At 43.9% G+C, this 13,645-nt stretch overlaps 1 protein-coding gene across 5 annotated transcripts in view; it reads left to right on the plus strand.

The window, feature by feature from the left end:
• Sephs1 (selenophosphate synthetase 1) overlaps nucleotides 1-13,645 on the plus strand; it is a 28,994-nt gene that overhangs the window by 11,265 nt on the left and 4,084 nt on the right. For all 5 annotated transcript variants that reach the window (NM_175400.6, NM_001362709.1, NM_001362710.1 and 2 more), the window contains 4 exons: nucleotides 357-511; nucleotides 3,861-3,951; nucleotides 6,636-6,735; nucleotides 12,644-12,856. In NM_175400.6, coding sequence (NP_780609.4) covers nucleotides 357-511; nucleotides 3,861-3,951; nucleotides 6,636-6,735; nucleotides 12,644-12,856 — 559 coding nt within the window. The remainder of the gene's footprint in view (nucleotides 1-356; nucleotides 512-3,860; nucleotides 3,952-6,635; nucleotides 6,736-12,643; nucleotides 12,857-13,645) is intronic.

Below are 13,645 nucleotides of genomic sequence, written 5' to 3' on the forward strand. Positions count from 1 at the left end.
AGCCAGCCTGGTATTCATAGTGAGTTCCAGGACAGCCAGGGCTATTCAGAGAAACCCTGTCTCAAAAAAAAAAAGAAAAGAAAAAGAAAGGAAGGAAGAAAGGAAAGAAGGAAAGGAAAGAAGGAAGAAAGAAAGAAGAAAAGAAGCTGGGCTTCATTGTTCACTTTGTAACCCAGAATACACTTGCCAGCATGCTTGCATCAGGAAACATGTCCCTGCTTTATTGCACTCTACCCTGTCTGTCAGCTTCTGCTCTCTAGAGGGTTTTATCTCTTTATAACTGCAAATGTAGAGCCATCCTTTCTGGGGTTTGAACAGAATTCATGACTTTTCATCTCTGTCCTTTTAAACCCTAGGAGAGGGATAAAGTGATACCGCTAATTATACAGGGTTTTAAAGATGCGGCAGAGGAAGCGGGAACCTCTGTAACAGGCGGCCAAACGGTATTAAACCCCTGGATTGTTCTGGGAGGAGTCGCCACAACGGTCTGCCAGCCCAATGAATTTATCATGTAAGTTGGCTTTTGTTCATGTCGGAACCTGTTTTTCTCTCATCCTCTCTAAAAATAAGGTATATTAAGGTGTCATTCAGTTGCTGTACAAGTCACCCATTGAGAGTATGCAGTTCAGTGGGTTTGGGCCTTTCCAGAGCATAGACTCACCAGGATCCCTTCAGCACTTTGATCACCCTGAGTGGAAACTCCCACTGGGGTTATCACTTGCTCATCCTTCAGATACATCTTGGTTGGTTTCACGTCCTGTATTGGCATAGTGTTTTTATTTTCATGCACGTTGTAGCATTTGTCAGTACTTTGATCCTATTCCTGAGCAAATTTAGACTTTGTAAATTTCAGGTGACAAAGACATGTAACATGGTATTCAGCATTTCATGTGTCCGTTTTCTGGTTTGGTTTTTGAAACAAGGTATCACTTTGTGTCTCATGCTGACCTCAAACGCATCCTCCTGCCTCACCTGCTCAGTCCAAGAGTTGTGGGAAGGCTGCCTCCACAGCTTTTCTGATTTGTTTGGTTTCTTGTACCTGGCCTTGAACACAGCTTGTTGTGTCTGCTAAGCGGGTACTGCACCGTAAGCTCTACCTCTGTGTCAGCGTTTTAAGTCTACAGTGGTTTTGTGAGTGCAGGCTTGAATGAGCATCATCCCGTCAGCACCCAGAACGTTGGCTTCCCTTACCCACGCCTGTCCTTATTTGCAGACATTTCTAGTTTGCCCTTCCCGCAGTGTTCTTTGTAAGGGCAGCCTGCTCTGAGCACTGTGATAAATGGAACCGTGCTCTGTAGGACACTTTGTACCTGGCTTTACTTGCTCTCATATCATCAAGTTGTAGCACAAATCCATAGTGCTTTTTTTTTTTTTTTTTTTTTTTACTTTTTTGTTCTGTTTTGTTTTTTTAAAGATTTGCTTATTTTATGTATATGAGTACACTGTAGCTTTCTTCAGACACACCACAAGAGGGCATCAGATCCATTACAGATGGTTGTGAGCCACCATGTGGTTGCTGGGAATTGAACTCAGAACCTCTGGAAGAGCAGTCAGTGCTCTTACCTGCTGAGCCATCACTCCAGCCCTCTTTGTTTTGTTTTTTAAGAGTGAGTTTCTCGGGCTGGTGAGATGGCTCAGCAGGTAAGAGCACCCGACTGCTCTTCCAAAGGTCCTGAGTTCAAATCCCAGCAACCACATGGTGGCTTACAACCATCCGTAACAAGATCTGACTCCCTCTTCTGGTGTGTCTGAAGACAGCTACAGTGTACTTACATATAATAAATAAATAAATAAATAAATCTTTAAAAAAAAAAAAAAAAGAGTGAGTTTCTCTATGTAGTCCTGGCTGTCCTGGAACTTTTTTCTGTATTTGAACTCACACAATCTGCCTCCAGCTCCCATGTTCTGGGTTCAAAGGTGTATGCCACCACCACCACCACAGTACTTTGTTATGGCCTAGTAAGCTATTGTCTGTATATACCTCAAGTTTGTCTGTTGACTGGTGGACTTTTGAGTTGTCTTCTCCTATTACTATAAACCCCCTTCAAGTGCAGTTTTGTTTTGCTCTTTTGTGTGTGTACAGACCCAAGTTCTCCACATCCCCTCTAGAAGTTGTTTTTTGTTTTTTTTAAAGATTTATTTTATTAATATATGTAAGTACACTGTAGCTGTCTTCAGACACTCCAGAAGAGGGAGTCAGATCTTGTTGCGGATGGCTGTGAGCCACCATGTGGTTGCTGGGATTTGAACTCTGGACCTTCGGAAGAGCAGTCGGGTGCTCTTACCCACTGAGCCATCTCACCAGCCCTAGAAGTTGTTTTATGATGCCATTCTCCTTCTGCTCAGAACCAGTGTAGTGGTACCTGCCTACACAGGTGCCATCCCATGTGGCTTTGACTTGCGTTTCTTTAATGAGTAGTGGTGGCAAGCATCTAGTCTTAAAGCTTTGTTTGGGGTGAAAAAACATTTCTCTGTATCCTTTAGAGATGGATTTCAACATAGATTGTCACGTTCCATGTTTGATGTTCAGAGAGGCACCCTGTCCTTCATTTATTTGGTTTAGATTGATTGATTGATTGATTTCTGTGGTGGGAAACCACTTGAAGGACCTGGTTCTTCTCTCCTGGGGAGTCCTAGGAAAGAAATTGAGCCCAGGTTCTGAGAGTTGATGGCAACCAGGTCCAGAGAATTGGTGGCAAGCACCCACTAAGCCATCGACTGACCCTCACTTCAGTTCTTAATTAGTAACTGGCAGGTAGTATGTTGACCTGAGTCAGAATGTAAAAGATGTAAAAAGAATCTACAGTGCAGTGGTCATGATCTGTGTAGAGGCTCAAGTTTCCTGCCAGACTCTCCTCCTGTTAGTTTTGTGTATTTGCTATTGCTGTTTCAATTATGTTTGGTTATTTTGATGCTGTAACTAATGTTCCAGGCATAACCTTGGAGCAGGTCATTGGGACTAGTTCTAAGAATCCCTAGGTCAGGTGGGGTGTGTTAGTAATGCTGAGAGCCTGCCTGTCATAAAGGCTCTGCCAGGTTCCACTCCACAGCAGTGAACAGGCAGGCCAGATTCCCCGGATGGCGATTGCCTGGGTTTACAGACCTGATCTCTGCTCTTCTGCTTTGTGGTTTTGCTTGCTTGCTTGCTTTTCCATAATAGGGAGTTGAACCCCAGACCTGAGTGTGGAAGGCAGTGGCTCTGCTGTTGGCTACATCCTCAGATCTCTACACATCACACACACCCCATCTCTCCCTTTAACTTGTTCCTTAGGGCTGCCATGTCAAGCAGGCTTTGATCTCCCTGCCCTAGTCTCCCAGGCAGCTGAGGTGACAAGTGAGTAGCACCATAATCTTGCTCAGAAGAGAGAAGCTGAGCACATTGTTCATGTTTAGCCATCTTTTCATTAGTGGAAGCTCCTTTTACTCCAGTAGCAGATGGCGTGCCCAGTAAGCATCCTGCATCTATTTGGGGCAAGCATGAGGACCTGAGTTTTGTCTCTAGCAGCCACTTAAAAACTAGTTATTGGCAGTGCTCACCTGTATTGCCATCAGGGAGACAGACACAGTCAAGTCCCTGGAGCTCACTAGCCAAAATGGTAAGTCCTGGGCCCAGTGAGAGACCTTATTTCAAAAACTAAGCTGGAAAATATTAAAGATAATGTTGACTTCTGGCTTCTACCTAACCCACATACATGTGCATTCACACACACACACACACACACACACACACACACACACACACACACACACAGGAAAGGAAGAATTGTTGCAAAACGTTTATTTTAAACAAGATTCCCTTTTTGCTTTACTGTTGCCGCCTCCGTTAGTGTGATCAGAACGTGCTCTTTTCTTTTCTGCAGGCCAGATAATGCAGTACCTGGGGATGTGCTGGTATTGACAAAGCCCCTGGGGACACAGGTTGCAGTTGCTGTGCACCAGTGGCTGGATATTGTAAGTAAAAGCAGTTCAGGACTGGGGCTGGGCTGAGAGTAGGGGTGGGTGGGACAGTTAGCTCTCACAGTTGCTCTTTAGTTTCAGAGTGGTTTGTGCTTTGTTTTGTTTGAAGCGGGGGGGGGGGGGCACTTGTGAAATGAAAACTTTAAATTTTACCTCTATAAAATTATCAGTAAAGTCCTTAGGTGAATTATCCATATTCTCATAAATGAAAATTTAAGCCATATAAAGGGGTGCGAGTCCCAGCTTGAGGAATCAGGTCAGGTGTTGACATAATTGTCATGGAGTTTGGGGGTTTTTTTTGTTTGTTTTTTGTTTGTTTAATTTTTATTTACTTATTTTATGTATATAAGTTACACTGTTGCTGTCTTCACACACCCCACAAGAGGGCATCAGATCCCATTACAGATGGTGTGAGCCACCATGTGGTTGTTGGGAATTGAACTCAGGGCCTCTAGAAGAGGAGTCAGTGCTCTTAACCGCTGAGCCATCTCTGCAGCCCCCGGAGTTGGGGGTTATTGTGATATGTTCGTATTGTCTTTAAATTGATTAATAGTGAAGGACATACAGATGTAGTATGTGTAGTGGAGGACAGACAGGAGGGTATTTTTGCTAAGCACTGACCCGCTGCCGTGTCTCCCTAACAGTCCACAGTGACTAGGATTTTACCCTCACGTATCATGGCGTGTCTAATTTCTACAACTATCGTCTGAAACTTACCAGTCTTGAACAGTTGGAAAAATGATAAAGACTTATATCACTTATTGGCCGTTTATCGTGACTTGATGTAGCCAGTAAGAACCCTTGGAACTGGAGAGGGGTCTCAGCAGCTGAGAGCACAGGCTGCACTGCCAGGGGTCCTGGCTTCTCGTCTCCCTTCCGTGTAGTGGCTAACAAAAGTCTGTAACCCCAGTTCCAGGGGATCCAGTGCCTGCTTTTGGCCATTCTGGACACTCCATGCATATGATGCATAGACATACATACCTATAGGCACAACACCCAGATACATAATATATAAAACATTCTCACTGGGCAGGAGTGATGCATGGCTTTAATTCTGGCACTCAGGAGGCAGAGGCAGGCGGATCTCTGTGAGTTCAAGGCCACCATGGTCTATAGAACAAGTTCTGGAACAGCCAGAGCTACACAAAGATACCCTGTCTTGAAAAATGAAATAAAGTCTTAGAAATGGCCATATTATTTACTTACTTTCCCTCCTTCTCAGTGATGTGAAGCAGTCTGGGAAGTTGCTGAGGGGGCAGTCTACAGAGGTGCTGTCTAGTCTAGTATGGCCTGCACTGTCTCCACTTCTGCTTCACACATCATTGCTTTATTATTGATTTTTGGCAAATATTCAGAATTTTTAAAAGCAAGTTCCAAATGCAGTGTAATAGCATAATGTTTGTTTCTTTAATAAAGGTTAGAGGCATTGCCATATAGTTTTAGAATCTATTGTCTGAGGATCCTGGGTTTTGACAGGCAAAGAATGATAGATACAGATATCAAAGTGGGTGTTACTTCTTTTTTTTTTTTTTTTTTAGATTTATTTATTTATTATATGTAAGTACACTGTAGCTGTCCTCAGCTACTCCAGGAGTGGGCATCAGATTTCGTTACAGATGGTTGTGAGCCACCATGTGGTTGCTGGGATTTGAACTCGGGACCTTCGGAAGAGCAGTCGGTGCTCTTCACCACTGAGCCGTCTCTCCAGCCCGTGGGAGTTACTTCTGAGAGTGCTGGGAAGAATGGGATTAAGGGTAGATCAAGTTAGTCCTAATGTCTAACAGTGACTGGCAAGTATTGGCTTTTGTGATATGGGCACCAAGCTCAGCCTCACGTATGTTAGCAAGTTCTTACCTCAGCACCTCAGGTTTTGTTTATACAGTGTTCAAAACACTTAAGTGAAGATACATGCATCATAGAGCAATTAGTGGTCTGTGGTTCCGTGTACCATGAACCTTTACATCATGATGCTAACTTCTTTCAAAATCAGACAGAGGCCTTTTGTCCTTTTAATGACAACTTTATTTGCTCACCCAAAACTGTCCTCAGCATGGACAGCTGAAAATTTCACATCTGTTTGTATCAAAATCACTTCCCTGCAGGAGTCAGTTAAAGTAGAAAAGGTATAATGTAAAAACAGTGCCATCAGCGTAGTAGAGGAGATGGGAAGGGAACCAAGGACATGGGAAATTCTCTTCTGTTCTTGTAGAACTCAAGGCTTTGTGAATACCGGGCAGGCTCTTGCCTGACATCTCAACCCTTGGAAACAGTGTTAATTACACCTGCCAGATGAGAGCAGGGTGCAGCTGTGTGCCCGTTAGGTGTACATACCCAACAAGCTAGGATATTTACTACAGAAATGTGGGATAAGCCGAAGACAGAATGATAGGTCCCCTGAAAAACACTAACCACGGAAGGGTATCGACTTAAAACACTTCTATGTCTTGACAACTAGGTAAATAAAATTCCCAGTGACTGGGGTGTAGCTCAGTGGTGCAGGAGGTGCTGGATATGTGTGGGACCTTGATATGTGGCTATATCACCAGCAATATGTACGTACATCAACATGCCCAGTCCTGGAAGATGACTAGGAAAAGTATTCATTTTGTACATGGTTAGAAGTAAAAATGAATCACGTTTTCTTTTTCTCTCTCTCTCACCTGTGTTCCTACGGCTAGCCCGAAAAATGGAATAAAATTAAGCTAGTGGTCACCCAAGAAGACGTAGAGTTGGCATACCAAGAGGCAATGATGAACATGGCCCGGCTCAACAGGACAGGTATGGGGCAGAAGCCTTTGTGCTCAGGGCTTAGCAAAGGTTCTGAGAAAGAGAGTAATAGATGGGAACTTGAGGATATCGGCTGCATCTAGTTTTTGTGCATAGTGGGGTTTTTTTGTTTTTGTTTTTTTCCTCAAGTCTTCAGTCATACAAAATAAGGAAATTGAGGCCAGGGGAAGAACGTGACTGGTGACTACACTCCTCCTCTTGGTGTCTACTTTTTTTCTATAGGTTACTGCTGGGAATCTGCAGGCAGGTAGTGTTTCATTTACAGTTTCACTTATGACAGCTTTTCAACTTGTTAATGTCAAAGTGACCTCCGTTGATTGAACCCTGTCGAGAGTTAAGGAGAACCTACATATGACATGTTCTCAGGAAAAAAGTGTTAAATGTGGCTTATATTAGATACTCCTCACTATAATGTCTGCATGTGCCTTCCTCCTCCTTCAAGCTAGTTGTCGGAGTGTGCTTACGAGTCCCACTGGGTGGGCTGGAGAGATGGCTCTGCAGTTAGGAGGGCTGCCTGCTTGCAGAGGCTCAGAGTGGGTGGTTGACCGTCAGGAGCACTTGGCATCATGTGCACATTCACACAGGCATGGACATAATTTAGAAATAATTTCTAGTTAATTTTTTAAAAACGTAGTAGAAACAGTTTGCCCTTTCAATTGTGAAATGGACTCTTAGCTACTTTTCTGTTGCTGTGACAAAACACTATATCCATACAGTTTCAGAGGGTGAGGCTGTTTACTTTCATGGCAGGGAGCCTGTTGCAGTACCTGAGAGCTTACATCCTTATCCACGAGCAGGAGAGAGACAGGGATAGCTAACTGAGAATGGTGTGGGCTTTTGAAACCTTAATGCTTATTCTGGTGACACACCTCCTCCAACAAGGCCACACCTCTTAATCCTTCCCAAAACAGTCCCGCCCACCTGCAACCAATATTCAAATGCATGAGCCTGTGGTAGCCATTGCTCTTTCCAACTTCTGTACAGGCTTTAAAGCCTGACTTTCCAGGAGTTAAGAGATAGTGGCTCGATTTACTTGAATGGAGATAAACAGTCTTGCTGTGTAGGATTGTTTTTCTTTTTGGTTATGTAAAAAAAAGTCACAAATCAGGTGCTATATAGTAGTCAATTCTTTTATATATGTGTATGCGTGTGTGTATTTGTGTAGGTGGGTGCATGCGTGTGTGTAGAGAGGGCAAAAGTCAATGTTACGTGTCCTTCACCTTGTTTTTTAACATGGGGGTCACTGACCTGGAGCTCACGTGTAGGCTAGGCTGCAGGCCAGCAAGCCCTGGGTATCCACTTGTCTATGCCTCCTCAGCATGTGGCACCGTGTCCAGGTTTTTGACTTGGGTCCTGTGGATTGAATCTGTATTTTTACTGACTGATTCAATCCATACTTTGTCCCTGGCCCTAAGTATTGTCGTAGCTGTAGTAAAATAGCTTCTTTGGCCATATATAAAATATGTGTACATAAGAGATGTAAGTAGACTGCTCTGGCTGAGCAGGTTTTGCCTATAGGTGTCAGAAGGTGTCAAGGAGAGCAGTCCTAAAGCCAGCTGTTGACTACAGGACAAAGCAATGGGGAACTGGATTTATATGTACCATGGAGTGTCATTTGTGTAGTTAACTGGTCATAAGAATTTTCCCACTTTGTGGTGTTTGTGTCAAATAACACAAAGATGTCCCAGCTACTCATGGTAAGACCCTTCAAACTGGATCTAAGTTTGTACATTCAGGGTATTGAGTTAGCTAGGACAATTGTCATATACCATGTTGGCAGTGGCTCTCCTCTTGTTCAACTTTCCATGCTTCCGATTGGGTGCCTCCATTCCTGTGTACAGTGTGTACCGTCAGACCTCCCCTCCCCGCCTCCCCTCCCCTGCCCCTCACACACTGTGATCAAATTACAACCAAGATTACTCTTAGCCGGGTGGTGGTAGTGCACGCCTTTAATCCCAGCACTTGGAAGGCAGGTGAGTTTGAGGCCAGCCTGGTCTACAGAGTGAGTTCCAGGACAGCCAGGGCTACACAGAGAAACCCTGTCTGGAAAAAAAAAAAAAAAAAAAAAAGACCATGCTTAGGGATTATGGCCTACTAATAAGCCTGTCACTTGCCACATGGCAGTTGTGAGAATAGCCATGAGAGCTTAGCTGTTTTTCTGTGATACGAAGAGTAAGCCATTCCTGGGGATTATCGCATAGCTTTAGCTAACTAGTGACTCCCAGATATCAGCCCACCTGTCTCAGCTCTGGGATTAAAAGTGTGCACCACTCTGTCCCACCTTCCTCTTCTAACAATGAGTCTCCAAAGTTGTTTTGTTTCATTTCGTTTTGTTTTGTTTTTAACCTCAAATCATATAGCCTGGACTGGTCTCCATGGCCCTTTTATTTGATGTTCACACTATTTAATATTTTATAATTAAGCAGGGGGCACCTCTCTTGGGTCTTTAAGAAGCCCTAAGCACTGTTTTTAGAGTTTTTTAGTTGGCTATACACTGCTCTCCTCCCCGCCTCTCAGTCACCACCATTGAGAATTCGCCTGTGTGGGTATGTGTATGTGTATGCTTGGGAACTTAGGGGAAAGTCGGGGAAGGTTAGGACACTTTGCATTGGTCTTCACCTACAACTTTGTGACACAGCTCACTCCTCTGTGTTCACTCCTCTGTGTGCCAGATCTATGAACTTCTGGGAAATTCTCCTGTCCCCATCTCACCTTAGGAATGGTAGAAATTCGGAAATGCGGATGCTGCGTAGGCCTGTGTCCATTCTGGGGGTCTGTACGCGGGGCCTTGTTTGCATGGCAAGGGCTTTACCCGCTGAGCCATTGCTCCAGCTACTACTGTTGTGATTGGCTTTGTAGAGAATTGCTACATTTGGCAGTAGAACACAGCCAACCCGTGCTGAACAAGCAGACATGCCAAGCCAACACATTATGACTATGACATAGCTTAGGACACAGCCTAAGCATAGACTCTGTCATTCATACACATTAACTCAGAGAGAACAAGAAGGCCCAAGTCCTTTACAAATATATTTATGAAAGAGGCTCAGAGGTCAAAGCCTGCCTGGGTGTAAAGTCGTTTATTGCCAGCCTGGGCAAAGTACCTGGAAGGGAAAAAAGGATGGGATTGTATGCTTCTGAGAGAGAAGAGTTTGTTATTGTTTTAATTTTCTTCTTCTTTTTTTTTTTAATTTTTTATTAGATATTTTCTTCATTTACATTTCAAATGCTATCCCGAAAGTCCCCTATACCCTCCCCCTGCCCTGCTCCCCCACCCACCCACTCCCATTTCTTGGCCCTGGCATCTCCCTGTACTGGGGCATATAAAGTTTGCAAGACCAAGGGGCCTCTCTTCCCATTGATGGCCGATTAGGTCATCTTCTGCTACATATGCAGCTAGAGACACAGGGGAGGGTACTGGTTAGTTCATATCATTGTTTCACCTATCAGGTTGCAGACCCCTTCAGCTCCTTGGGAACTTTCTCTAGCTCCTCCATTGGGGGCCCTGTGTTCCATCCAATAGATGACTGTGAGCATCCACTTCTGTATTTGCCAGGTACTGGCATAGCCTCTCAAGAGACAGCTATATCAGGGTCCTTTCCGCAAAATCTTTCTGGCACATGCAATAGTGTCTGGGTTTGGTGTCTGATAATGGGATGGATCCCCAGGTGGAGTAGTCTCTGGATGGTCCATCCTTTCGTCTTAGCTTCAAACTTTGTCTCTGTAACTCCTTCCATAGGTGTTTTGTTCCCTATTCTAAGGAGGAGTGAAGTATCCATGCATTGGTCTTCCTTCTTCTTGATTTTCTTGTGTTTTGCAAATTGTATCTTGGGTATTCTAAGTTTCTGGGCTAATATCCACTTACCAGTGAGTGCATATCAAGTGACTTCTTTTGTGATTGGGTTACCTCACTCAGGATGATATCCTCCAGATACATCCATTTTGTTTTAATTTTCTTTTTTTTTTAAGATTTATTTATTTATTATATGTAAGTACACTATAGCTGTCCTCAGATACTCCAGAAGAGGGCATCAGATTTCGTTATGGATGGTTGTGAGCCACCATGTGGTTGCTGGGATTTGAACTTGGGACCTTCGGAAGAGCAGTCAGCGCTCTTAACCACTGAGCCATCTCACCAGCCCTTGTTTTAATTTTCAGTACAGTGTATTTATGTCACATTGTTCCCCTCCCTAGAAAAAGGTTAAACCAATACAGATGAGTAGAGCAACGACACCCCTGACAGTTGCCTCTTGTCTCTGCCTGACTTCTGTTGGAATGAGTACTTTTCTTTTAATGTTTGAGTTTTGCTTTGGGTTTTTTTTTTTTTTTTAACCTATTGTCCTACTACAATAAATCTCTTGTTGGTGGAAATTGTTCTAGAAAATGCTATTACAATTCCACAAAATATTTGATTTATTTCTTCACATAGGAGGGAAACATTCCACTGTGTAAAGGTAAAGATGACCTTACAGTCATGACAGCTCTGATACATAATTGATACTGAGTCCTACACAGCGCTTACCAGCACTGCTGCTAGAACATTTGGGAGTTGGGACTGCATGGTACTTGAAAGGCCTAGCTAAGTTTCAGTGCATAGCAGTTATACATGATTTCATATTTATGTAATAGAATGAAATGTATTCGTATTGAGATAGAAATGTAAAGACAGCTGTAGAATGTGTCTGTTATATTTTCATATATGCCTCATTTGTTTAGAGCATAGATATCTTTTTAGAAATCTTATTCTAACTGAATAAGGCAAAATGAGTACTGTAACTGAAAATATTTCATAGATCTTTGTCATGTTTCCCTTTTTAAAAAAACAGCTATGGTAAATTATATTGCTCCTGATTACACAGAACTTTGTGATTATTTTAAAATAATTTTATATTTCCTTAAAAATATCAGCAAAGGGCTGGAGAGATGGCTCAGTGGGTAAGAGCACTGACTGCTCTTCCAAAGGTCCTGAGTTCAAATCCCAGCAACCACATGGTGGCTCACAGCCATCTGTAATGAGATCTGATGCCCTCTTCTGGAGTGTCTGAAGACAGCTACAATGTACTTACATATAATAATAAATAAATCTTTGTGCTGGAGTGAACAGGGTTCCTGAATTCAATACCCAGCAACCACTTGTTGGCTCACAACCATCTGCACAGCTACAGTGTATTCATATACCTAGAACAAATAAATAAATCTTAAAAAAAAAAAGGAAAAAAAGAAGTATAGAAGAAACTTATGCACAGTCCTCCACCCAGAACAGCTTGATCTGTGTGTTTAGGTCTTACCTGCTTCCTGCAGCTTCCTGCTGTTGCCTTGCACGCGCACTTAGCCACTGCTTACTCAGTGATGGCGTGCTTCCATAGAATAAAGAAGAAGCTCTTTAGGAAAGAAGGAAGGAAGGAACAAACAAACAAAGAAGAGCTGTGTTACATAGGCACACTGACATCTGGCCGTGGAGCTGAGCCAGAGCAGCCGAGGCGAGGCGGACTTTTCAGCAGGTGGTGCTGGAACAAGTGGATATCCATATGCAGCAATAAATATGAAGGCCTTTGTCTTTCCTGGAAAGTCACTCACAGAGCTAGAGATCTGAGTACACCAGACAACTATAGGCCTCCAGGAGCATGGCATAGAGGAGAGTTCAGGTGATAGTGGGTTTGGAGGTGACTTCTTAGATTAAAAAAAAGATGTAACAGAAATCTTGTACTACCCAAAAGAAAACAAAGTGGGTGTTGGGTGTACTTAGAAGAAATTGTTCTGTACACCCCTGCTAGGTGATGAATGAGCTTGGGAACTAGCTCAGTTGAGGAAGTGCTTGCCCGTTTCATGAGGACTTAGGCTCGGGTCTCTGGCATGCACATAAAGGGGTTTTCTCACGTCATGCCTCTGCCTCTCTCAGCTGCAGGCCTCATGCACACGTTCAATGCTCATGCAGCCACTGACATCACCGGCTTCGGGATTCTGGGCCACGCGCAGAACCTGGCCAAGCAACAGAGGAACGAAGTGTCCTTCGTGATTCACAACCTTCCTGTGCTGGCGAAGATGGCCGCTGTGAGCAAAGCCTGCGGAAACATGTTCGGCCTAATGCATGGGACCTGCCCAGAGACGTCAGGTAAAAAGGGCGGGGTGGGTGCTGTTCCCTGGCCTGAGGGTTCAAGTCTGAGCCTGACACCCATGCCTTCCCCCTGCTGGGAGTTTGCAGTCCCCTCCAGAGAGACTGAGGTGCTGTTTTGAATCGAATGTACCTGTGTTCTCCTTTTTAATGGTGGTGTGGAAGATGGGAGCTCAGGAAAGACAGATCGAGGTTGATTCTCTGGAAACTTAATCCTTGAATTCCAACAACACAGATAAGATTAAACAAATTGGCTTGTTGCCTTTGTGGGGATTGTTTTGTTTTGTTTAGCATTTAAACTTGGTGTTTAGCACAGCATGTCTACTCCTCAGGAAACAGGGGCAGGATGGTTACAAGGCTGAGGCCTCTATCACAGAAAAGCCCAGTCGGTCTCAAAAAAAGAAAGAGCCAGGTGTGTCTTGCCATGCTTGTAGTCCTAGTGTTCAAGAGGCAGAGGCAGGAGGATGACTTCAAGTATGAGGTCAGCCCAAGCTAGAAACAGGAAGGAAATTTGGTATGTTTTTTTGTTTTGCAGAAAGTTAAGAGTCAAGGCCAGTGCCAGATATTTTAAGTTTCAAATAAAGCTTAAAGCATCCTTCTTGGAGGAGCCCGTGCAGGGAGCACAGTGAGAGGGGCCTTCTCTTGTCTGCATCTCCTAGTGTGGAGTCAAAGGTGGGACTCGAACCCCACACGCCTTGCTCCTCTGTCGTGTGGAGTGGAAGGTCTGTCCCACGTGATTCATAGAGGCCATTTTCAGTTGACCTTAGCTAGGTGGTTACAGTAACGGTT

The sequence above is a fragment of the Mus musculus genome, chromosome 2, assembly GCF_000001635.26.
Source record: "Mus musculus strain C57BL/6J chromosome 2, GRCm38.p6 C57BL/6J".
NCBI lineage: Eukaryota > Metazoa > Chordata > Mammalia > Rodentia > Muridae > Mus > Mus musculus.